This window comes from Toxotes jaculatrix, chromosome 21 (genome assembly GCF_017976425.1).
Source record: "Toxotes jaculatrix isolate fToxJac2 chromosome 21, fToxJac2.pri, whole genome shotgun sequence".
Taxonomy (NCBI): domain Eukaryota; kingdom Metazoa; phylum Chordata; class Actinopteri; family Toxotidae; genus Toxotes; species Toxotes jaculatrix.
The window spans coordinates 3,077,083-3,103,977 of record NC_054414.1 but is presented as its reverse complement, the minus strand read 5'-3'; the positions used below and the strand labels follow the sequence as shown (position 1 = coordinate 3,103,977).

Here is a 26,895-nt window from a genome sequence, read left to right as displayed (position 1 = left end):
ACTGCTGTACAGGCCCAGGAGGGGCAGGCTCTGCTGTCACAGGTGCCGTCACACTGATCGCTCTTCTGTGGCTGTAAATCTTGAGTCAGACATAAGTATCAAAGTTTCATAAGCACAGCACAGGTGATATCATCCATATCTACACTCAGCTGCCAGTTTATTATCCATGAAGCTCATCATGTTCAGGTTTTCTTCAAACTGTTTTAGAGACGTTGCTTCAGCGTTCTGATCATTTTGGAGGCTGCAGTTTGTGATGCTGTTGAACTGTACAGTATATACAGAGGTGTTTCTGTTATTTAACCTGCCCTCACTGATATCAATAGTGAGGGTGGACAAAATAATAGAAGCTGCCACCTGAGTGTTTATTTCTACACTCTGCTCTTGTGTTACAGAAAGAAGGTCCTGGACTTCTACCAGCGGGCCTGTCTGTCAGGTTACTGCTCAGCCTTTGCCTACAAACCCATGCAAGTGTCACTGTCAAGCCAACTCAATGGGAAGTGTGTAGAACTGGCCCCTGGTCCCAGCCTCTTCTCTGGAGTGGAGCTGCCCTCCACCACCCCCATCAAATACAACTCCTGTAGGAACAGCTGGAGCTCAGATGGTAAGAGTCAGTGACGGAGGGACGGATTAATTCAAGTAATAAAACAGTAATAACACAACTCATTTTCCTGTCTCTTTTCCTTTGATCGTCTTCCCTTGTCATGTGTGCAGAGGGTATAGGTGAGGGGGTGGAGCGTGAGGACTGCGTCCAGGCCCTGAGTGGGCAGATCTTCATGGGAATGGTGTCGTCTCAGTTCCAGGCGAGGCTGGACACAGTCCGGCTTATCGATGCCCTGGTCACAGCTTGCATCCGCTTTGTTTACTTTTCTATGGAGGATGAGCTCCGCAGCAAGGTGAACACACACAAGCTCCAATAAACATTTGATAGTATCTAGTTTATGTTGGATGAAGTGATCAAGGTATAGTACTCTTTCATTTGGACAATAAATGGACTCCTTAATCTGATGTCTCTCTGTGTCTCTGCTGACAGCACATTGTTTTTTCCACATTCACCAAAATAAATGTGCATTTCCCAGCATGCATCTGATTCTAGTCCACAACAAAAAGCTGTCATTTTGAGAGTGTGTGTTTATGTGGCTCATTTTGTGTCTGTGCAGGTTTTTGCTGAGAAGATGGGTTTAGAGACGGGCTGGAACTGCCACATCTCTCTGACCCCAAACGGAGACAGTCCCTGTGATGGAGCTCCATCCAGCCCCAGTCACGGTTCCCTGCACGAAGACCTGAACCAAGGTACCAAACCTGTGTTTGCACAAACTGAGGAAATTATTCATTTTATTACATTTACTGTTGGGGTGCACTTCATGACTGTCCTTCTGTCTGCAGGTGTGATGTGGACATCAATGTAGGTTGTCAAGGTTTCTGTGTTTAGTCTTGCTGTTTAATTACACAGACATAGATTTATCATTTGAAGAGTAAACCCACATGATTTCTGGATCAGAACTCGTCAAATTATGACATTACCCTGTTCTATGGGGTGGTCACAGTTTGAATTACATTGTATAACTTTACGTGAGATTTTCAATTTTATGTTAGTTTATGCTTCTTTTAGGGGAAATAACAGAAAAGAGTCCTGTAGAAGTGCAGGTCTGACATGAGTGATGTCTGTTCATTTGAGTTTTACAGAGTATCTCTAACTTTGCCGACTGTCTTCATATGTGATTCAGATTCTCGGGATGAAGCAGAAGGTCCTTTGCTGCCAGTTTCCAGCCCACAGACAGTGATGTGCCCAGCTTCCTGGAGGACTGCAACAGGGTAACAATACCTTTTATTAAAACCACTGAAGCTACAATGGAGAAATATCAGTATCTGTTTTTCATGCAGCTGTATAATACAGACAGATTCCTCTGTCTTATGCTTTGGTAACCAGCAGGAAATTGTGCTTTGTTTTGAAATTATTTTACATTAGTCTGAATCATTTTCTCTCCCTGCCCTTTGTCAGGCCAAGCTACCTCGTGGGATCCACCAGGTCCGTCCTCATCTGAAGAACATTGATAATGTGCCTCTTTTGGTGCCACTCTTCACTGACTGCACCCCTGACAGTGAGTATTCTTTATGTGTTTTATAGAATGAATCACTCTGCTTATGGGTAATTCCACTTTTTTGGAAAACTTTTTCATCTTACTTTTTAAAGATGTCCTCTGACTCCATTGTCTTCCTCTGCTCGTCAATGGCGAAACAGATTCTAATAAGGAAAAGCGATGATTAATAACCAACGAGGCTTATTTCAAGGAAAGAATGAAAGATCTGTGTCACTGTCTGTGTCTTCGATATACTCAGTGTTTGCTTTAGAGTACTGTAGACATTTACTTACAGTGGAGTTCTCTTCACAGCCATGTGTGAGATGATGAAGATCATGCAGGAGAACAGGGAGGTTACATGCTGTCTGGGAAGCTCCGCCAATTTCCGCAACAGCCGCCTGTTCCTACAGAGTGACATCAGGTATACACTCATTAATGAAGTACATCCTGTTTTTTCAAATTTGAAAATCAATGTTAATGAGACTAGATTTTCATTTTTATCACAATTAAAACCAGTAAATGTTGAATTCTGAAGCAATATTTCTGCTATTAAAAAAATGAAAACTCATAGTAATACTATCTAGCCATGCAGAGAGTTGTAGTCTTGTTTGTCAGGGTTCAGGGATACCTGTCACTGAGATTCCTACTTCCATCCCAAAACTTATTGTCCAGTACAAATGCAATTCCTTTCACCTCCATTGTACTAGATGGAGACAGATACCTCACTACTAGAGGTAAATGGGAAAATATTTTCTAGTTTGTGTGTACTGACCCTTTAACAGCTTGCCATAGTCCAGCAACATTGTTTTGACTGATTATACAATAATTATGTAACAAACTACTTCTCATTCTCAGTCCATATGATTTTTCATCGTCCTCTCTCCACAGCATCGCTCTGGACCCTCTGTACCCGTCTCAGTGTTCGTGGGAGACATTTGGCTATGCCACCGGAGGAGGCTTCAACGGAGACGCTGAGGGTCTGTCTCCTCTGAGGCTCTCAGGACAGCTCAACAGTCTGGGCTGCTCTGTCACCTTCCACCAAGGAGAGAGCGTCAGCATGGTCAAGCTCATAGAGCAGGTTGGACACACACACACACACACACACACAGATACACTAAGTCAGAACGAGACACTTATATATGAATTCATTTGCTTTTTGGGTGAATCTTTTCCAGGCGCGACACACGACCTATGGCATCCGCAAATGCTTCCTCTTCCTGCTGCAGTGTCAGCTCAGTCTGGTCATCATCCAGGTGAGAGAGCACTTCACAAACTCAGAGCATGTGGATTTATATGGATTTATATGTACAAATACATTTCTCTGTGTGTATCATTGCTAACAGGCTAAAAGACTAAAGACCTAATTAATATTGTGATGTACATTTCTGAATAAATAAATGAAGGAAGTGCTTCTGGTGTTTGTCCGTAGTTCTTAGCCTGTCTGGCTCAGCTTCCTCCTCCAATGAACACCACTGACATCCTCTGGCTGTCCTGCTTCAGCTGCCCACTTCTAAGGTACACACATAATAAAACACTGTGAACTGACAACACTGTGTTATTTCACTGTGTTTATACATTATAGTAATGGTCCATTTGTGTTCTCAGTGTGTCACTTCTGGGGAAGCCTCCAGACACTTCAGTCATGGCAGTTGCCACAGGGAAGAACCTAGATGCCATTCCAAGAAAGGTGGGATCCTGCCTCTCAGATCTTCCACATCTACTGAACCTAGAAGCCTCACTTACTGGATTATTACTGCTAAAGCTTAGACAAACATTTATATAATATTAATTAGTAGCATTTAGTGTACATACTGTGTAGTGATATAGTGGAAACTTCTTCCAGTCAAATGAAGTCTCTAGAAAAATATTCTAGGAGAAAACTTTCATAAAAGCAGTAATGATAATGATAAATACCACAGACAACAAACAGCTGCTCTTTCTGCACCTCCGCTCTCAGCCTCTGTGGAGAAAGAGTCCGTTCAGCAATACCTGGTGGTGTCTCACTGTACCTGTGGTGTAAGTTAGCACATCATTTGTATGCTCTATGGTTCATCTGTGCTTAAGCCAGTTTAGCTCTTACATCCTCAACGGTCCTGCTGTAACTGTAAGAGATTTTAATCTAGAACTCTGTGTCAGATATCACCCACTGCAGCACCACACAGATGTATGCATGGGAGATATATCTTTGTCACATATGTGTTAATAATATGTAATAATAATATCATTTTCTGCTGTTGTAAAATCCTCTGTACCACTTGTTGCACAAATGCACCATATTCAGTAAATCAAACAAATCACATACTAAACTGTTAAACCTCTCTCCTCCAGTCTGCTCAGCCAGATTGTTCAGGCCTCAGTGGATTACCAGTTGTGGCGCGACCGTGGCAGCCTCCTGACCTTTAACCTTGGTGACATACCGCTGCTAGCCTGGATGCTGGTCTCTCTGTCCATGCTGCTGCTGGTGGTGGTCAATGAGGTGGTGAAGCTACATGAGATACGGTATGAAGCAAAGCACAGGAGGGACTGATCCAGAGTCCCTAAGTAGAAAGTTCTAGAGTGATCATCAGAAGAAAGACATCTTCATGTAGCTTGTTTCACAGTTCAGTGACTGACTAATAAAAGTGAAATCAAGTGAGCTCTTCCCACTGAGAGCTTCAGTAATCAATCAGTCTGGTCTCAGTGCTCATCATACCCTGCAGATGCATGAAGTAGCTTCGACATCTCCTCAAGCTTGACAGACAGTCCCTTCACCGATCTCAACAGGTGTTCGGACTGTCTTCCGATGTTATCAATCTGTCTCCGTTCCTCCTCAGATCGGGCTGAGATGTCACTGATCAGTCCTTCGATCCGAGCCATCTTCTGGTGGAATTCCGTCAGCCGAGTATCCATGAACCCTTGATGCTGTTTTATCTCCGCGCTTAGCTGTAGCGCTGATCTGCCAGCAGCGGTTTTTCCAATTCTGCGATAGATCAGGGCAATACCCAGGCCAATCAGTAGTATCCCTGCTATCAATGTCCAATAGATAAATAGATCCTCCACGTCTTCCAGGGACAACGCTTCCAGGCATACCAGACGCCAGGAGTCCCAAGCATCTCGGACATACCCCTCAGCGAATGTCCCCTCAGGGCAGAGTGGTTCTCCCGATGATTCTTTTCTTTGGGGGAAAATTTTGTCCAAAGCACTGAGTGACCAGTTAATTAGCTCCATCTCAAAAATATATCCCAAGAGTAGCAGAGCAGGGTGTTCAGGAAAGAAAAATCACAAAGACGAGAGAAAACAAAAAAGCAAGCCAAGAGACAGTAGGAGCAGTCAGAAACACGTCTGCACTCCTCAGAAGCAGGAAGTACACTTGTATTTGTCTGTGTGTGTTTAGCAGGTAGCTGCATCTGTCTGAGTGGGACTCCAGCTTGGATGAGGCCATGGCCAGTGTGGAGCCCAGGTACGCCCCCTGCTGCATGTGGAAGTGTTGTAAGATGTTTTAACTTCCAGAGTTTAACTTGCCTAGCACCTATGGCTAATGTTGAGTGTGTTTCTTTGTGTGTTGTGCAGGATGGAGGAGCTGCTGATCCAGAGATCAGCAGCTTGGCTTCAGCTTCAAAAGATGGATACTGTGTCGAGCATAACATCACTAGTTGTACAGGAAGGAGGAGCTGATCAAGAGGACCATGAGAAGATGCATGTTGGCAAACATTGCTCAATATTTCTGCATTGAACGATTCTGTTATATCTTGCTGGTTGTTTGTTGTGTGTGTTTTTTTTTTTTATTGTTTGTTTTTTTGTTCCTTTGTGTTCAGCAGGTAGCTGCATCTGGCTGAGTGGGACTCCAGCTTAGATCAGACTTTTGCTGCAGGTGGGCGAAACCTATGTTAGAGAGCTGTATGTTTTGGCTGTTGGCCTGTGGTGTCTGGGTGCCATAGTGTAAGAGTTTAAACTGTGAGGTGTTGGATGCAATAGTAAGACTTATAGGTAACCATTAGCTGTACCACTTTGACTTTAGACATGAATTAAATAAGTAGATGTGTGTGTAATAGTTGGCTTTATATGTCTGACTTGTTTGGTATGACCACATGTATGTTAGAGTTTGGCACTGTGACTTTTAGACTGTGGTGTGTGGACGCCAGGCTGAGTTTAAACCCAGATGTGATAGAGTGACAGATGTTCAGTGTTTTTACACATATCCATTAATGTCTCTCTCTTTCCAGGTGTATGTGACTGAGTGGGGCTCCAACTTGGATGAGGCCATATCCAGGGTGGAGCTCAGGTACGCCCCCTGCTGAATGTGGAAGTGTAGCAGAATGTTTCAAATAGGTTTGACTGTTTGTACCTGGATCTGATGTAGAGTGTGTTTGTCCTGTGCAGGATGGAGGAGCTGATCCAGAGGACCATGAGAAACAAGGTGAGAGAGAGCATGTTGGTCAGTGTTTCTCCAGATATGCATGCATTCATTTCTCTGTGTGTGTCTGAGTGTGTGAGCATACACAACACATACAGCTGTTATGTGCCTGGATGGCCTGTGTGTGTGTTTTTTTCCTCTTTCTCCTCCCCTGCCCTGCTTCACAGTGTTCCAGGTGCAGATTGCCTTTTTCCTCTGGTGGCATCAGGCAGTAGAGTAAGTGTGGTGGGTGTTTGTGGAGAGGTGAGTTTGGGGGACCCTGTACATTTAGCAGCATGTAGGAATTATTGTTGTATAAACACACTAGGGTTATTGGTTGGTGCCACCCCCCTGTATTTTGTTCTCTTTATCTTTTTAGCGAGCTCAGCCAGGTCTTTTGTTTCCTTTGTTTTCTCAGGTAGTCAGTAATCTAGGCCTGGTTTTATTGGAACTTTTTTGGTTTTGTTTGGCACAACCACTGGTCCACATCTCCCCCACTTTGTCCATTTTGTTCCATTTTGATGTTTTCAAATAAACTAACTGTAATGATGCCACCTACACTGACTGTTCATTTGCTTTGGTTGCTTGTGTTACAGACCTGAAATCCCGAGCTTCCACCAACTAAGGTTGGAACACAAGTGGGGTCTCCTCAGGGATACTTTTTCCCAGAGTCAATACAAACCAACCAAAGAATTTTGAAGAGTCCTTGTAGTTTGGTATTTGTGTAAGAAGGATGTTTGACTTGCAGGACTTCATTGATAATCCTTGCATTGAAAAAGTTCATTCATGTGGTAAAGATGATTTGCTTTGTATAACAGCTCATTATGGCATCCCTGTCCAGAAAACTAGTCTTAAAAAGGAAATTCAAAACACAATAGTGGAAAAACTTGCTGAGTTGAAGGTTCTGCTTGTTCCTATTAACCCTGTTTCAGCTGAGTTAGGGGAGGAAGTTGTTGGTCCAAGTGTTTCCTCTCTTTCTGATGGTAAAAGGGAACAGGCTGTACATGATACACCCCGAGGTGCTAGGATTGAGAGTGAAGCTGTTCCAGCCAATTTTCCTCACTTTGACCCTTTTTCCCCAGGGTCGTCTGGCTCCAGTTCAGATGCAAGGATCAAGGTCACAATCGCTCGTCTCCAGCTGGAAGCACAGGAAAAGGAGAGGGTACGTAGAGCGGATTATGACCTTAGACTACAAGTTTGCAAGTTGGAGATAGAGGCTGAAAAAGAGATTAAGTTACGCCAGCTTGAATTGGAGGCCATGAAAATTTCTTCTGTGCAGATTTCACAAGGGTCTGACAATTCTGTATCTCCACTGGTCCTGACAAAGCCAAGCTTTGATGTGAGTAGGAATATATCCTTGGTGCCCACATTTTGGGAGGCGGAGGTTGACTCCTGTTTTACAGCATTTGAGAGGATTGCTACAGCACTAAAGTGGTCTGAGGAGATGTGGCCTGTCCTGCTTCATTGCAAGCTCATAGGTAAGACACAGGAGGTTGTGTCTTCCTTGTCGTTAACAGATAGCTTGTGTTATAATGTGCTTAAAGAATCCATACTGCGTGCTTATGAGCTGGTGATAAAATGTGTTTTTATCTTCTATCCCAGACAAAGTTCCTATGTCACGCCCAGCGGGGTCTAGTTCTGGTCACCCTCCTGTTGAAAAGGTTGAAAAGGCTAGGGGTCCATGGTCACCTCCCCGTGTACATCCTGAGTGCTTCTACTGTCAGAAAAAAGCTCACTTGATAGCTGATTGCCTATCACTAAAGCATAAACAACCCTCTAATCTCCAACAGCATGAGGCTGTCGGACGTCCACGTCCAGACAGCGGCTGAGGACAACAAGCCTGACCCCTGTTTTAAGCCTTTCATTTCTGAGGGCTTTGTTTCATTAAGTGGGGATCCAAAAGATCAGCAGCCAGTAAAAATCCTGACACACAGGTGGATCCCAGTCCATTATCCGTGAAGGCATTTTATCTTTGTCACCTATGTCATATTGTGGCCTGAGTGCAGCTGTTCAGGGTGTGGGGATGAAATTTGTCTCTGCTCCATTGCATAATATACATCTTCAGTCTCCTCTGGTCAGTGGGCTCTTTAAAGTTGCAGTCCTTCCAGCTTTACCAGTAAAAGGGATTGACTTTATTTTGTGTAGTCACAGGGCAGTCCCCTGACAGCCACTTTACTGAGGCTGAGAGCCAGCCTGATCAGTCAGTGTCACCTCTCTCCACCTGAAAAGAGTTTATTTCAGCCCAAAACACTGATATAACTCTCTCAAAATGTCTCTCTTCTGTTGTTGAGCAGGAAGAGGCTCAGAAAAAGAAAGTGGCTTACCTTCTTGACAGTGGCTTGTTGATGCGTCGCTGGGCTGGTGAGGACTGGAACGTGACCTACCAGGTGGTTGTCCCTACAGTCTACCACACACAGGTACTCTCTTTAGCTCATGACCACTCTTGGTCAGGACACATGGACATTACAAAAACTTATCACAGAGTCCTTAAACATTTCTTCTGGCCAGGACTCAAGTCTGATGTTGTTAACTATTGTTGTTCCTGCCATGTATACCAGGTTGTTGGCAAACCAAACCAGGTGATCCCCCTGCTCCCTTGCATCCCATTCCAGTGACAGGTGAGCCGTTTGATAAAGTCCTCACTGATTGTGTGGGTCCACTGCCAAAAACTAAAGCTGGGAATCAACCATTATGTGTGCCTCCACTATTGGAGGCACACATCATTTTTTTATTGTTTTTTTTTTTTGTTCCTTTGTGTTCAGCAGGTAGCTGCATCTGGCTGAGTGGGGCTCCAGCTTAGATGAGGCTTTTGCTGCAGGTGGGCAGAGCTGATCCAGAGGACCCTTTGAGACCAGGTGCATGAAGGCCACATTGTGCAGTGTTTCTACCAGTATGCATGCATCCATGACTGAGTGAGAGTATGTTTGTATTAAAATCAGAAAGAAGGAAGTGCCTGCTTTTGTCTTTAATGCACTTTAGATGGGACTTAGATTAGTTTGGGGGGGCACTGGGGTCCAACTAGGTTTAGAGTGTATGTTTGCTATTTCCAGGCTGTTGCACCAGTGTTGGTATGTGGAAGCACATTATGCAGTTGGGATCCGGACACAACTGTATATGTGTGGAAGCCCATCAGCAGGTAGTGTTGGAAGCACAGGCTGTGTTGTGTAGTTTAGTGTTGTCAGGCTTAGTTGTGGGTATTTGTCACTATATGGATGGCACTGGGGTCAGTGTGGGTTTAGTGTGTGTGAGACATAGTTGCTGCTTGATGGAGAATAAAACTTATGCATGCATTAATGTCTCCTCCTTTCTTTCTCAGGTAAGCTAAGGTAAGACCCCTTACCTTAGCTTACCTGAAAAAAAAAATCAAGGGCTGTTTCAAAGGTGGTTTGTGTGCTGATGCTTCCTGTTTGTGTTTCTCTTGCAGGATGGCAGAGCTTATTTGGAGGGTCATGAGAGACCAGGTGAGACGTTGCATGTTGATTAACATTGTTTAGTGTTTCTACACATGCATGCATTCATTTCTGTGTGTGTGTGTGTGTGTGAGAGAGAGAGAGAGAGAGAGAGAGAGTGCTAGGGTGAGTGTTGGAAGTGCAGGCCTGTCTTCAGCTCAGTTTAGATGGGCTTTGTTCTGTATCCAGGTGCATTGGAGTTTGGGTCTGGCTGAGTATTGTCAGGGCTCAGTTGTGGATGGATTCAGTGTGTGTGAAAAGCATTGAGGTCAGTGTAAGTTTAGAGTCTTTGTTTGTGTCAGTGTCGTCTGTAGGTGGAAACATACAGACATTTATCTGTTTTAGAGCTGGTTTGGGCTTTTTAGGCAGAGCTATAAATTCAGCTTCTTCCTTATTACTTAAAGCTATTTTTTTTTACATTTTAATTATTGTCACTTTATTTATGACCAATGACTTATGACTAATAGGTATGAATTTTATGCATTTATTTATTCAGACATGTTTATCCTCTCTAGTATATTGTATTAAGTGGCTCTCTTGCTTACTATATATATCTGAGTGTGTATATGCACTCATTTATGCAGGAGATGCTACGTTGTGTGTGGAGACACCTGGTTGGCGTCTTAAAGGGACAGTCTCAGACACTGTGCTACACTTCCAGCCCACTTCCAGCCCAGGGAGGGCAAGGCCAGGTACAAGAGGAAGATGGAGGAGCAGCTGAAGCAGCAAAACATCAGTGGGGTGTGGAGGAGCCTAAAGACCATCTCAGGCTTCAAAACACCCCACTCCCAGGCTGAGGGGGGCCTGCAGTGGGTGAACGACTTGAACCAACACTTCAACCGGTTTGACCAGCCACCCACTACTCCCCCCACGCAGCTGCCCCACACCTTGTCAACTGGACAATGCCCCACACCCGCAGCCCTTCACACCTCCAGCTCAACTGGACAATGCCCCACTCCTACAGCCCTTCACACCTCACTATTTCCCCACCGGCCTATGGACTCAGTAACCCCCCCAGCCCACCCCTGTCCATCACACCTGCCCAGGTGAGGAGAGAGCTGAGGAGGATCAAAGCACGAAAGGCAGCTGGACCAGACGGCATCAGCTCCAGGCTCCTGAAATCCTGTGCAGAGGAACTGTGTGGGATCATGGGGCAAGTCTTCAACCTGAGCCTGAAGCTGAGGATGGTACCACAGCTATGGAAGACCTCCTGTGTGGTACCAGTGCCCAAAACACCACATGCTAGGGATCCTAGCAGCTTCAGGCCAGTGGCTCTCACATCACACCTAATGAAGACACTGGAGAGACTGGTCCTGGGCCACCTCCGAGCTGAGGTGAGCTCAGAAATGGATCCTCTGCAGTTCGCCTACCGACCCAGGATCGGAGCGGAGGACGCTGTGATCTTCCTGCTGCACCGTGCCCTGACTCACCTGGAGAAGCCTGGCAGCGCTGTGAGGATTCTGTTCTTTGACTTCTCCAGCGCATTCAACACTATCCAGCCTGTGCTTCTGAGGGACAAGCTGGTGCGGTCTGGAGTGGACTCACAGCTGGCAGAGTGGGTCCTGGACTACCTCACAAACAGGCCCCAGTTTGTGAGAGCTTGGGACTGTGTGTCTGACCCCCTGACCTGCAGTGTGGGTGTTCCTCAAGGGACGGTGCTTGCGCCCTTCCTCTTCACCCTCTACACTGCAGACTTCAGACACAACACGGACGGCTGTGTCCTGCTCAAGTTCTCTGACGACTCTGCTATCGTCGGCCTGATCAGCGATGATGATGATGCAGAGTACAGAGGGGTGACGCAGGACTTCGTGGACTGGTGTCGGCCAAACCACCTCCTCAACGCAGGGAAGACCAAGGAGATGGTGGTGGATTTCCGCAGACACCGGTCTGCCCCCTCACCGGTGAACATCCAGGGAATGGACATTGTGAGAGTGGACTCTTGTAAGTACCTGGGTGTTCACCTAAACCACAAACTGGACTGGACTGACAACACAGATGCACTGTACAGGAAGGGGCAGAGCAGGCTCTACCTCCTGAGGAGACTGCGGTCTTTTGGTGTGCAGGGGACACTCCTAAAGACCTTTTATGACTCTGTGGTGGCTTCAGCCATCTTGTACGATGTAGTCTGCTGGAGCAGCAGCATAACTGAGAAGGAGAGGAAGAAGCTGGACAAAGTCATCAGGAAGTCCAGCTCTGTCCTGGGCTGTCCTCTGGGCTGTCCTCTGGACTCAGTGCGTGAGGTTGGAGACAGAAGGGTCCTAGCAAAACTGTCATCTATGCTGGACCACGAGTCCCACCCCCTGCAGAACGTCCTGTCAGCTCTGCAGAGCAGCTTCAGTGACAGACTGCTCCACCCTCGGTGTGTGAAGGAGAGATTTAGAAGATCTTTCCTTCCTGCTGCTGTCAGACTCTATAACGAACATTGTTAACACACATACTGATTACCATACATCAATGTGCAATAACCCAGTTATTAGTGTGCAATATTTGTGTACTATAGTCACTCAACTCAACAATCTCCATCTCATATTTATTTATTTATGTATATTTTATTTTTTACAGCAGCTATTTTCTTGTCTCTTAGATCTAAATCTTGTTCTGGCCATATTGGCCTCTTACTTATATCTCACTTTCACTTACTGTACTGTATCCCTGCTGTTGCTAAATGCAATTTCCCCACTGAGGGACTAATAAAGGATAAAGGATTCTCTTATCTTATCTTATCTTATCTTATCTTTTCCACACTCTGGGATCTGTCACTGTGAGTATCATGGGGCGGAATGACCCAGAATATCTGGGTGAGTGTGTGAGTATCTGTGCAGATGTTCTTTGTTCAGATATCTGTCTCTGACATTTCTGCCTCCACTCCCTTACAACAGGTAAATGGTATTTATTCTGTTGTGCCTACAGCACTTAAAACGTTCAACAATGATGATGATGGGATTAACATCACAGGAGCAGGTGGGGAATGAAATATCCACCGTTCCTCTGAGTAATTTAACATTTTAACCACTGTGGAATTACAGGATATAGTCTGCAATAGATGTTTCTATTTACAGTCTTGCTCTTTTGATGGCTTTCATTTTTTCTGTTGTCTTGTTTCCAGCTGTTGAGTCTCAGAGTCACACCATTGACTGGTGTAGCCCACGGCAACATTTGGGCCATAAAAAGCCAGAAACCCTCATTATGCCCATAGACATGGAAACCATTTTATAGACTTGTTGCTGAGTGGACAGTATGTGTCTAATTTGCAGATATTGTGTGTGTATGTGTAGGTGCTGTGTTGTGTGGACAAACAGGGTATCCTGTCGTGGCCTAACCCCAGTCCAGAGACCGTGCTGTTCTTCAGCGGACGGGTCGAACCACCTCACAACAGCCAGGATGATCTCAGAGACGACCTGTCCGTCAACTCCTACTGCCGAATGGAGACGGATGACGACAGGGATGAGTTGTGTGTTTGTGTTTTCTCTGGCACCTTTTAGCCTCACCAGCAGCCCCAATTCACCATCTGATAAGGCACAGTGTTGTATCCACTCCTGACTAACTGTGACTGCTGTACAGGCCCAGGAGGGGCAGGCTCTGCTCTGTCTACCGGCAGAGTCCTCCACGCAGCTGGGGGAGGGGCCCGAGCCGAGCGAGACCTCACACGACAGCATTCGCTCATCTGACACGGCTTCGTCCGGCTTCGGCGTTCCTGCCAGCCCGCACACAGTCGCACCAAACACCACTCTGGATCCAACGTGAGCTTCAGCCACGACACTGAGGGAGGCGAAGACGACCAGGCCCAGGTAAAGCTTAGACCTGAAACTGTACCAGCCGTTGTGAAAATAGGAAACATGCTATTGATTCAGTAAGCTGATGTAACTTTACTATTCCTGCTATGTTGTGATGTTGTTGGTCTTTTCATTTCTGTCCCATTTGTCTCCAGGACTTTGCAATGGGCTGCCCAGAGGCGGAGGCAGAGGACTTTGTGTGTGACTACCACCTGGAGATGCTGAGCCTGTCACAGGACCAGCAGAACCCAACCAGCATCCAGTTTGATCATCTCTCCTGGCAGTGCCACCTGCCCTCCCTCAAGCCACTGGGCCTCAACATCATGCTGAACCTCTGCAACGCCAGCGTCACCCAGCAGCTCTGCCGCTTCTCTGACCACCTGTCCAACCTGGCTCTGCAGGAGAGCCACGGCTCTGTACTGCCTGTCTACGTACCCTGGGGGCTCTGTGAGCTTGGAATGACGGTGCTGCTTTGACATCTGGTTGGTTTAGAGCCACCTGTTAATACCATGACCTGGTTTGTCTCATAGTTTGGCTTTTTGTTAGGTCATGTGAAAACACAGTGATCAGAATTACCCCAGAATCAAATCCTTAGATTAAATTTCCGAGCACTGTGAGAAGATCTATTTCTCACATGGTCTTCATGATAAATTAAGGCTACAAGCAAGTTGCTGCTATGTTGGATTGATGGACTGGAGTGGGAGTACTGCACCTGGCTGAACTGCAAGTCAACCATAATTAAAAAAAAAAAAAAAAGACATAGGAGCAGAAATTTACTGCTCTTGTCAGACTTGATGTAACACCTGCTTACTCATCATACAATAACAGTATTGTTTGGTGGGATTACGTATGATTTTTTTTTTCTTAAAGTCCAACTGAAGTTAAAGTTTGTGCATATCTGCTCTGGAAATCACATGCCCTGTGCTGCCCTGTAAGAAACAGTCAGTACCTAGAAGAGAGAAATCTACAGACATGGACGCGTCTTGCTCTGCACCTTGACTTGCTAATGCAGGTGGTTCAGCTCACACCAGTCCACAAAACCAGCCACCGCCCTCTGGTGACACATCCTCCCCCCTGATGCATCCAGCAGCTGCAGAGATCTGAGAGCTTCTGTAGGTGGCAGGTCAGAATGCCGTACCTGAAGTCCGAGGTGGACAGGGTAAAGGGGACAGGACAGTCCCCTGTGGAGCTCCCGTCAGCAGTGGCTGTAAGCAGCAGGTTGTAGCAATCACAATCATAGGTTTAAACAGCTGAGACTCAGCGTCTGTCCCACTCCTCACCAGGTGATGGCAGTGATGTGCAGAGTTGTTGTTGGCCAGTAAAGACATTCATCCATTTCCCAATGTTTAGGTGTTTCACTGTAGGCAGAGGCTCCGGGTTGGTGTGAAACATCATTTAAACTGATCATCAGTATCAGATGATGTGCTGTTTGTGGGAAGAAAGAGAAGTTTTCAGAACCAAATTAGATCATGTCTTATTATCTATTACCCTCATCTTTTCCTTTGTGTGTCAGGATTCACTCCCGGTGCAAGGGAGCTGTTCAAACAGGAGAACCACTTGGCTCTGTACCAGCTGCCATCTGGAGAGAAAACCAAGGAGTTAACCTCCCACCACCTTCATTACTTCACCAAACGCCAGCCTCCCATGTCCCACCTCATCTCTCTGTTCGTACGAGACTCCTCCTCCAGTAAGTCTATACACACTTCAGTCAACCTGTGTCGTTCTACTGCTCTGTTTTCTTTTATTTGACAGTTTTTAATGTAAAGAGCTGATTTTTTTCTTATATGTACTTGTTGCAGGACGGCACGGTGGTGCAGTGGTTTCCACTGTCACCTCAGAGCAAGAGGGTTCCAGGTTTGAACCCCGGTCTGGGCCCTTCTGTGTGGAGTTTGCATGTTCTCCCTGTGCCTGCGTGGGTTCTATCCGGGTACTCCGGCTTCCTCCCACAATACCAAAAACATGCATGGGATAGATTAATTGGCTACTCTAAATTGCCCGTAGGTGTGAGTGTGTGCGTGTGTGGTTGTCTTCTTTGTGTGTCAGCCCTGTGATTGACTGGTGTCCAGTCCAGGGTGTACCCCGCCTCTCGCCCATAGTCAGCTGGGATAGGCTCCAGCACCCCCGCAACCCTGACAGAGGATTAAGCGGTAGAAAATGAATGAATGAATGAATGAATGTACTTGGTGCATTTTGCTGTGTTACTTGTCCTTTGTCTGTCTCTTCACCAAATAGATGACGAAGTTAGAAAAGTCTTGGACAAAGACTGTCTATTCTTTATCTTTGTTGCTGTCCGGTATCTCTGAGCACAACTTACACTTTATCTCAGTTGCTCATTAATTGTATCACTTGATTTCCAGCTTGTTTTCTTTCCCTGCCATTCCTGCAATCCTGGTATGTGAGAAAGAGACATCAAAAGCCCTGGGAACATGGAGCTCGGGGTCAGACCTCTGTAGCATGGTTTGCTGCGTGAGCTCTGTCCTTTCTGCAGAAATTGATTACTCTGAAGATTTTATTTTGTAATAAAACCTCAAAAGACAATAACTGTCTAAAGGAATTCTATTTCACTTCTCATCCGGTGGAAAGTGTTTTCCCACCACAAACTTGGCGACGAGGATGGGATTGGACGTGTGATCTGGACTCCGTTGAAAAGACAGAAAGCCGGCTGCAAAGAAAGATTCCTCCCTGTGGGTGAGAAGCTGTCCTCAGACGGAGCCCGGTCATCGCTCCAATCCCGAAGGATTTAAGGGGAAAGAATCACACACGGTGAGAAGTGTTTTGATGTTGCTTGTGAAAGTTTGCAGAGTTAATCAGGGAATCAAACCGGTATATCTCGCATAAGCACTTGCAGACAGACGTGTCTTGGTTATTATTGTAGTATTTGAGGATTTCTGGTGTATCTGCTGGAGACAGTGGAGCAGTTTATTCTGTGAATACAAGAGACAAAATAATCAGAGATAAAGGATGGGTAAAAGTCAGAGTAAGGTGAAGTCCAAAGTGGAGCCAAGTCCCAAAATCCTCCCACCAATAATAAAACTGATGATGGAGAAAAATACTGGAAGCATGAATCAGTTCAAACAATGGGTTGATTTGGGGTTTCCAGGAAATGGCAGCTTTAGCCTGAGACAATTGGATCAATTGAAGACATGTTTGGAGGCAAAAGGAAAAAAAAAGTGCAGAGCAGCATGCAGCTTTGTCCAAACGTAAACCAGAGAAGCATGAACAGTTTAAAGCAGACTGGAAGGCATATAGCATGTGGAGAAAAGAAGCAGAGGAGAGGGAAAGAAGGAGATAAAGAATTGAAAGTAACAAACACAAAAGTACACGACATATTCCTTACAGGAAAATGAAAAAACTAATATACTTTGTCCTTCTGTTCTCTGTGAGTCAATATGTCAAGGTGGATCGCGACCTCAACTCCTGCCCTCCGACCGCACCTCCACTGCCACATGAGCCTGGTGGGGATCTGGGAACAGGAAGGATCCTCCAGACGTCTAACAGAAACTTCATCACCTCCACCAACATCATCCTCATCCCCTGATTCAACCACATCTAAACCTGATGCTTTACAGACCAGGACTGTGTCACAGCAGAGAGAAGAACTCCCACAGCTGGGTGAGAACACATCTGGCAATAAGGGACAAAGCTTGATTAAATGATCTCAGACAACACGCTGTACATGCTGAGACCACTATCAACAGAGGAGAAAGACAGACAAAGTCAACGAGGACCTACACACGGCAGCCTTGACCATGTACAGGGGTGTTCAACCTGTGGCTGGCGAACAAGGATGTGACCGCGGCCGGCCACATGGAGGTCAGGGACGAGAACGTGAATACGGTGGAGATGGACACTGGCGATATGACCCTAAACATCTGTTTTGACTGTCATCAGCAAGGACACTGGGCTAAAGACTGTCCTCAGAAGAATGGCTCTGTGCAGACTACAACTGCTGCAAAGTGAGGGCGGGACGGGGCGGGAGGAGAGGAGCAATCTGACCACAGAGACACTGACTCACAGACTACAGGAGGTAACACACACACACATTAACACACACTCACACACTGCTTGCAATGAAGACCAGCTTTGCTCACACACTACAGGACATATCACCTGATTCACTACACTGCACAGCACATGTTTCAGAAGGGCCAGGTGAAAGGTTTGAGAAAGTTTGGAACAGAAAGCCACTAGAAGTGCAGAAATTGAATATGACATGTATTTATTGGACAAAGAAGGCTGCTGCTGTCTCTGTCTCTGTCTCTCGTTAACAAGATGAACTGTTTGATGGTGCGTCTCCACACGTGTCGCTGGCGAAATCTGCCCACTGGACATGGCAGGATATGGGACCATGGCTCCGCAGACAACAGACCCTCTCTGATTTCAGGCCCATGAATGGGGATCCCAGAACACTGTACCGCGAAAGGGCTGATGTATAGAAAACAAAACTTCCATCTACTGCCTTTGTCGACAGAACCATTTGCTTGATTCCTAATACACACACCACACCTTGCATGCTTTTACATGACACATCAGTTGACATGGCTGATCTATCTGAGGTGCCGCCCTGTTTGTGGGCGTGTCACAAATATGACGTGGGGCTTATTGAGGGAGCCACACCTCTTGTAGTTCACCCAAAATCAGAGTACAGACCATGCATGAGACAATATCCATTCAAACCAGAAGCGCTAAAAGGTATCAGGCCTGTTTTTGATTCACTTTTAAAGGCTGGAGTTATAGTTCCGTGCGATGACTCCCCTGTCAGAACACCAATTTTTCCAGTTAAGAAAATCCCAGACGCAGATCAACCCACTGAGTGGCGATTTGTGCAAGATTTGCAAGCAGTAAATGCTGCAATACATCCGCACGCGCCTCAAGTTTCAAATCCACATACAATTCTGTCATTAATTCCACCTAATGCTGCTCATTTCTCTGTCATTTCAATTTCAATTCTGGTTTGCGTTTTCTTTTGATGGTAAGGGCTACACTTGGACTCGCTGTCCACAGGGATATTCAGAAAGTCCTGGAGTATTCCACAGTGCACTGCGTGACAGTTTACAGAGCCTCCATTTGCCTTTAGGTTCTGTCTTGTTACAGTATGTTGATGATTTGTAGTCCATCACAGGAAGCATGTAAAACAGATACAATAGCATTGCTAAAACACCTAGCAAACAATGGCCATAAAGCTAGCTTGTCAAAACTACAGTTTGTTCAGACTTGTGTTACATATTTGGGACATGTGATCACAGCAGAGGGCAAATCTCTCTCTCCCAAACGTATTGAAGCAGTTCAACCTGTACCAAAACCAACCACCAAAAAGCAAATGATGAGTTTCTTAGGCATGACATCATATGGCAGACAGTGGATACTAAATTATTCAGAGAGAGGCAGCTCTCTCTTCCATGATTCATGGAAACAATCTTTGTGCACATGACAAACTGACCTGGACTGACCAAACTGACAAAGGCTGCTCCCACACTGGGACTGCCAAACCCTGACCTTCCCTTTACTCAGTTTGTTGTCCAGAAGGACGGATACATGTCCTCTGTTTTGACACAGGAACATGGGGGTAGACTGAGAGCTGTAGCTTATTTTTCCACCAAGCTTGATGCTGTTGCCGCTGGTCTCCCTCTCTGTCTGTGTGCTGTAGCTGCAGCAGAGAAGGCTGTGGTTGCATCACGTGATATTGTGAGTTATGGAGATTTGACTCTTATGGTTCCTCATGCTGTTGCTCACATTCTGCACACACAGAAGACCTCTCATCTCTCTGCACAGCGCTGGTTAAGATATCACACTACTTTGCTTGATATGCCTAACATTACTGTTAAAAGATGTACAGTGTACTTAATCCAGCAACTCTCCCCCCAACTGCAGCAGATGGAGAAGCACATGACTGTCTTCAGATTCTTGATGAAGTTTGCACACCCAGACCAGATCTTTCCACTCAGCCCATACCAAATGTAGACATGGAGCTGTTTGTGGACGGTTCGGCGTCTCGCAACGTGGACACAGGTGCTGCTCCAGTGGGTTTTGCAATAGTGACACCACATGACATTTTGCTCAGTGGCAAACTGCCACCACACTTTTCAGCACAAGCTGCAGAACTTGTAGCTCTGACTGAAGCCTGTAAACTGGCTTCAGGTAAAACTGTGAATATTTACACAGACTCGCGTTATGCGTTTGGAGTGGTGCACGATTTTGGGGCCCTCTGGCGACATAGAGGATTTCTTACATCTTCTGGCAAGCCCATCTCACACCATAAACTTGTGTCTGCATTGCTAGATGCCATCCTCCTTCCAGCATCCATCTCTGTGATTAAATGTGAAGCTCACACTAACAGTTCTGACTCTATTTCTACAGGAAATGCTGCAGCAGATGCAGCCGCTAAAGCTGCTGCATTGTCTGCTTCACCTTTCACGGTTAACTGTTTGATGTTGTCTAACACTCCTGACACCTGCTCACCTGCTGATGTTTCTGTTCTGCAGTCTCTTTCCACCATGTGGTCAAAATCAGGTGCCACATTTAAAGACTCAGTGTGGATGGGTCCAGATAACAAACCTTGTTTGCCACGTGCTCTTTTCCACTGTTATGCTAAACTGTCCCATGGAGAGACCACGTGGGCAAAGGGGGAATGTGTGCTGCTGTTAATTCATCATGGTACACACGTGCTTTTTCAACTTTTGCACAGGACTTTTGCAGGAAATGCATCATTTGTGCAGCCAACAATGCATCAGGGGCTCTTCATATGCCACCTGCTGGTCATCCACCTCCTGACAAACTCTTTGATCATTTAATGATGGATTTCATTGAACTAACACCAAGTGAAGGGAAAAGATACTGTCTTGTAATTGTTGACATGTTCAGCAAATGGGTTGAAGTTTTCCCCTCTTCCAAACAGGATGCTGGAGCTGTGGCTAAAGCACTGCTAACTGAAATTATTCCTAAGTGGGGAATAGGGCTGGGCGATATGGACCAAAAGTCATGTCCCGATATCTTCAGGCTGAATATCGATTTACGATATATATCCCGATATTTTTATCACAAAGTGAGAGCAAGTGTTCAGTCAAAGTCAAAGCCAAATATGACATGTCACAAGTCACGATTAATTTATTTAACCTCTATTTAACAATCAGTTTTTCAACAGAGACCTGGCCGAAATAGCAGCATAAAACACAAAGTTGGAGACAGACACACAAAAGAAAATAAAGAAAAACTAACATTTTAATAAGTTTTTGTTTAAAGTAAAATATCTGAATACTGCTTACAACACTGCACTCACCAATAGCCAAGTGTAATATGTAACCGAAGCACTGCATCCTCAGCCACCCATTCAGCTCTGGAAGCGGTGCTGAGAGCTCCGGGTTAGCAGCTTGCTTGGAACAAGAATCACAGCGCAAGTTTGAACTAATTCTAATTTCATATCCCATTTAAAAATATATCGATATATCTTTTATATCCATATATCGCCCAGCCCTAGTGGGGAATTCCTTCAGTCATCAGCAGTGACAATGGACCAGGTTTCATCAACCAAGCCCTGAAAGAAGTGTCAGACTATCTTGGGTTTGACAGACGTCATCATTGTTCATATCATCCAGTAGGTCCAGTTAGGCGCCCTCCCCTTACCACAGGTGCATGTGATGATGCTATGTTGAGATACTGTGCCAACTTGTCTACAACCTTATCAGCATTACATTCACAGGTGAAAAGTGCCCTGCCATCTGCAGCCACAGCAGTCCTCCACAACTTACAGCCTGGAGATTGGGTTCTCATCAAAGACCACAGACGCCGTCACTGGAAACCAAGGCGATTCCAGGGCCCGTTCCAGGTTCTGCTGACCACTGAGACAGCTGGAAAGGTTGCGGAGAAGGCCGCATGGGTACACGCCAGCCACTGCAAACGGGTTCCTGAACCAAAGGCCGACAACCAGCCACCAGAGAATCAAAGCAAAGGAGGCCACATAAATTCTTTAGACCCAGAATAATGGTCTAGGGAAAACTGACTCATCCAGACGCTGAGGAAGACAACTGGGGTGCACGCCGTGCGCTGCCCCTAACCTGCAGCTGCGGTGGAACCGTCTGCAATATAAGAGTGAGGGGTGAAAGAGCGCCCTCCTCCACCAGTAGCATGCCAAGCTCCAACCAAGTGACTACAGAGTAAAGCTCTGTGTCGCCAACAAGAGCAACAATGTAAGGTCTATTGATAGGTCAGTCACACACCAGATGGCCTCTCTGGCTGAGACTTGTGATGATGATGATATTGATGTTTTGACTGTTTGTATTTTTCCCAGCTTGCTATCAACCTAAGGACGTCTGTGTCCTACAAAAACAGCTAAATGCATATTTTAACATTTAGCAGCTAATGATGTGTTTACTTAAACCCAAAGGAATGTAATCACTGATCATATGATCAATTTGTATATACTTTGGTGTGGCCATTTTATGGCCAAAGGGGGAATTGTAATGCCAATTTATCATATAACCATATGCTCTTTTATCAAGTATTCGTATATTCTCATGAACTCGTATATTCAATTCTGGGTGAAGTACATATAACATGACCTGTAGTGGCCTAATGTACTTTGTTTACTGTACTTTGTGAGGACACCTGTTATGTCTCCGGTGTCTCCGAGCACAACTTATCTCTATTATTTGACCTTCAGATTATTTTGTCTCCCTGCCATCCTTGCCATGCTGGTATGTGAGAAACAGGCATAAGTACTCTTGGAACTTGTAACCTGGGGTCAGACCTCTGTAGCATTTGATGCTGCGTGAGCTCTGTCCTTTCTGCACAAATGGATTACTCTGTAAACCTTATTTTAGAATAAAGCATCAAAAGACAATAACTGTCTAAAGAATTCTATTTCACTTCTCCAAAGGAGGAAAGTATTTTTCCACCACATATACGTTGGATTTCCGACTGTGATTGGTTCACACAGTTAACGTGGACCCTCAGCAGCAGACGTCTGTATCACTGTTTTTTCAATCAGACCAGCCGTCTGTGTGGTGCTGTCATTATTTCAGATGGACATGAATTGAACATTGCTCCTGTGTACATGTGGGTTGGTGGTATTTCTTGGTAGTGCATTCATTTAGAACTAAATACCAGCTGTTTTTACACATATGGAAAGTCATTGTTGTCAGTGCTGGATTAGCCTTGTGGGGCAAAAATGAGCCTTGGGGCCCCAAGTGATTCATTTTATTTATTTCCAAAAAATGTTTTACATCCCAATATATAACCTCATTGAAATATAAAATTATATATATATTGTAATGTTATTCTTTTTTTTTTTTTTTTTTTTTTTTTATTACGCTGGCATCAAATGACGTTCACATATTACATGTCGTAAGTTTACCTGAGGTTTTAAAATATTTCCCCCTAAAAGAAATAATTGTCACTGTGGATTTTCTCCATATCACTCACAGCTGTTTCTAAACAAACCTGTAGTCCATCAAGTGATCGACACCATGAACCTGGGCATTTGGGGGACGCTGAAGTTCTGAGGTCTGTCCAGCCTGGACTGTTTTCTCTATTGTTTTTGCTGGGGATTTGGAGGGTCTAACCTCTGTGGATTTCACAACTAAAAACAAACTCTTCATTGATATTTTACAGGGTGATTCCAGGGTTCAGCATTTCCCCAGCAGAATTGAATCTCTGGTAGTGTGGAGGTTTTGGAACTAAATCCAAATGCTTGTTGCAACATTCAAATTTACAGACAATATAAGTGAATGGTTAACTCCATGTATTATTTTTTATTTATTTTTAATTTTTTTCTTTTTTTTTAACGGTTTGTGGTGGGGAGACTTGGACTTCTGACCTCAGCCCTGTTTAGCCTGTGTGCTGGCTTTTGTGTGTGTGTGTGTGTGTGTGTGTGTGTGCGCCTGCTTCAGTTATTCCACGGCTACAAACGCTCTCTACAGTCACACCTTTAAAGTGGGGCTGTACGTGAATAGGTACTATTAGATTTTCTGCTTTTACAGCACTGAAGTACTCATGATCACTTTGTGGCTGAAACTACTGAAGATGGTTCTTAGACAAACATTACAATGCAAGAGAACATTTCTGATTTCATTTTTTCTTTGCCCTGTTTTCTTCTTTATTGGTTTACATCATGACAAACATATGTGCTATGCTGCATGAAGAAGACCCAGGTGAATGCTCTGTCTTAATCAGTGTACTTGTTATCTATAGTTCTACTGTTTTATTCACTACACAGCATGGATACTTCACACTGTGTGTTAAAGCATGTGCCTCTGGTACAGCCTGCAGAGTCCATGCTAACATCCTGATAACATTACCATGCATAGGCTCGGAGCTGATGCCTCGTTAATTGTCACTTGATTTGTATGGTGGGCTGTTGGCTGATGGACTGTGATATAGCTGTTCACAAGATACAAGAAATGTATATTTTGGATTTTTTGAAAGTGTCTATGTTCAGGACTTTTGACAAATTTGTTTGTGTATTGATTATGTCATGTTAATAAACATGTTCTTTTATTTACAGTCCTGCTCAAAGTTATTGGCACTGCTGAATTTTAAGTAGAGTTTAGAATAGCTTCAGAAATAAATGGAAATCAAGCGGTTTTGTAGAATCAGAATATTTAATAAAATGTCCAGAGTTATTGAACAACAACAAAAATGCTTCCATATAGTGAAATCAAATTTACATACATAAAACATATGATGGACATAATTATTGGCATCCATTTGTTTTCATCTTCTTTTTCACAACCAAACCAAAATGTCTCTGGAACCTCACAGATTATTTTAGCCACGGCTAAACAAGGCCTTTCTTCTACAGAAATCTCTGCATGAATTTCACTAGAAAGCAGGACCAGAAGAGGATTTTCTGCAAGAAATATCTGAAAACGTTGTGCTGCAGTTTAATGGGACTGTCCGACACGCATTTGGAGTTGGAGGTGGTGAAAAGCCATAGCTGAGGTTTGAACCTCGTCGTGCTACAGATGTCATTTTATGCCCATTCATTGCTACTGCAAGGAATCACTGGTATCCTTATTGGTGCGAGCGTGTTCAGTCTGATTGGATGTTGTATTATTCCCTGCATTAGAAGTGTCATTGTAAGGTCTATAGGTCAATCACACACCAGATGGCCTCTCTGGCTGAGACTCGTCTTCTGTCAGATGTTGAAAACCCAACTGATTTATTTACTGATTGGATTCCTCCTCTTTATGATGATGATGATGATGTTTAGGTTTTGAGTTTTTGTATTTTCCCCCAGCTTGCTATCAACCTAAGGACGTCTGTGTCCTACAAAAACAGCTAAATGCATATTTTCACATATATCAGCGAATGATGTGTCTACTTAAACCTAAAGGAATGTAGTCACTGACCATATGATCAATTTGTATACTTTAGTGTGACGGACAGTTACTGTCTAAAGAATTTTATTTCACTTCTCATCAGGAAGAAAGTATATTTCCACCACACTTACATACATGTCGTCTGTGATAAAGGATATGAGAAAGCTTTGTAGATTCCAACAAAAGGGTTTTATTAAAGCTCAAGGTCTTAGATACATCACACTAAAACAGCATTTGTTTCTGAACAGCAGCCGTCCAGATTTTCAAGAAAAGATCACTCGCATAATAATTTTAACACAGTGTAGATTCCATCATTTTGTTCTGTCTTGTATATTCAGGCAGTAGTGTGGCATTTTGGGCCAAAAGGGAGAAGCCTGCACCTTCAGAACTGAGCTTTTCCACCGGCGCTTCATGTTTGACATGTGGTCTGGCAGGAGCCAATCACCGCTACGTTTGGTGCAGTTGTCCAATCACCTCCTTGTCCTGGCGGAGTTCATTTGCATTCATGACCTTACGCATCTGAATATAATCGATCAGATCTTCAAGCAGCTAAGAAGAGGAGCGTGTTCGTAACACGTGGTTGGTGTAAGTTTATATGATAATGTTTCAGTTTATATTACAAATATCAAAACTCTGTGACTCTACAATATTAACATACAGAGACAAAAGGGTCCGTGTATCTTTTGGGATTTGAATTTCCCTTCAAACGCTGATATTTAAAAAAATAAAAAAGAGTGCTTATTTGATTTTCGTTTTAAAATACAAAAAACATTTTAATTTTTTGTGGGTCTTAAGGGAGTCCTCGAAATTTAAAAATTACTTAGATTTTCTTTCTCTATTTAGCGTAACAAAATACAAAATCAAAAATAAGCAGAAACGAAAAAGGACCGTTTTCTCATCAGTTGTATCTTGCTGCATCTGACTGAGTGGGACTCCAGCTCGGATGAGGCCATGGTCAGTGTGGAGCCCAGGTACGCCCCCTGCTGCATGTGGAAGTGTTGTAAGATGAGATATAAGATTTGTGAGCATCCTCTTTCAGTAAGGCCAGTAAAGAAAACCATTATCTATAGTCACCTTTAATCCTTTATTCTTTTCTTTTTTTTTTTTTAAACAGCACTCATTAATTCCTTCCCAAACTTCCACTGGGAGAAGATTTGGGCGTACTGTAACACGATCAGGGAGTTGGCATGTTTTTAAGTTGCAAAGCAATTTGACATCAGTACTTAAATGTTTCTCTGTTCAGGTTTGATGTTACGTTTATTCATATTTCCACTGAATTCTGTATCATTAAAATGAGAATTTGTAAAGAAGAAGCGTTGTGTGTGTGTTCAGGTGGATTCACAGAGGACGCAAAGTGAATTTTAGATGCACCGTCATTACATTCAGTCAAATAGAAAGATGGGTGAGAGCGGACCGCCTATATTCAGGCAGTAGTGTGGCCTTTTGGGCCAAAAGGGAGAAGCCTGCACCTTCAGAACGGAGCTTTTCCACCGGCGCTTCATGTTTGACATGTGGTCTGGCAGGAGCCAATCACCGCTACGTTTGGTGCAGTTGTCCAATCACCTCCTTGTCCTGGCGGAGTTCATTTGCATTCATGACCTTACGCATCTGAATATAATGGATCAGTTCTTCACGCAGCTAAGAAGAGGAGCGTGTTCGTAACACGTGGTTGGTGTAAGTTTATATGATAATGTTTCAGTTTATATTTCAAATATCAAAACTCTGTGACTCTACAATATTAACATACAGAGACAAAAGGGTCCGTGTATCTTTTGGGATTTGAATTTTCCTTCAAACGCTGATATTAAAAAAATAAAATAAAGTGCTTATTTGATTTTCGTTTTAAAATACAAAAAACATTTTACTTTTTTGTGGGTCTTAAGGGAATCCTCGAAATTTAAAAATAAC

At 44.4% G+C, this 26,895-nt stretch overlaps 1 protein-coding gene across 1 annotated transcript; it reads left to right on the top strand.

The window, feature by feature from the left end:
• Positions 1-57: 57 nt before the first annotated feature.
• LOC121201052 (transmembrane protein 94-like) lies at positions 58-21,393 on the top strand. Its single transcript, XM_041066684.1, has 8 exons — positions 58-123; positions 393-601; positions 712-893; positions 1,158-1,290; positions 1,725-1,812; positions 2,000-2,099; positions 2,391-2,499; positions 21,369-21,393. The coding sequence occupies exons 2-6, from the start codon at positions 463-465 to the stop codon at positions 2,040-2,042; spliced, it is 585 nt and encodes a 194-aa protein (XP_040922618.1). The 5' UTR covers positions 58-123; positions 393-462; the 3' UTR covers positions 2,043-2,099; positions 2,391-2,499; positions 21,369-21,393.
• The last annotated feature ends 5,502 nt before the right edge of the window (positions 21,394-26,895 follow it).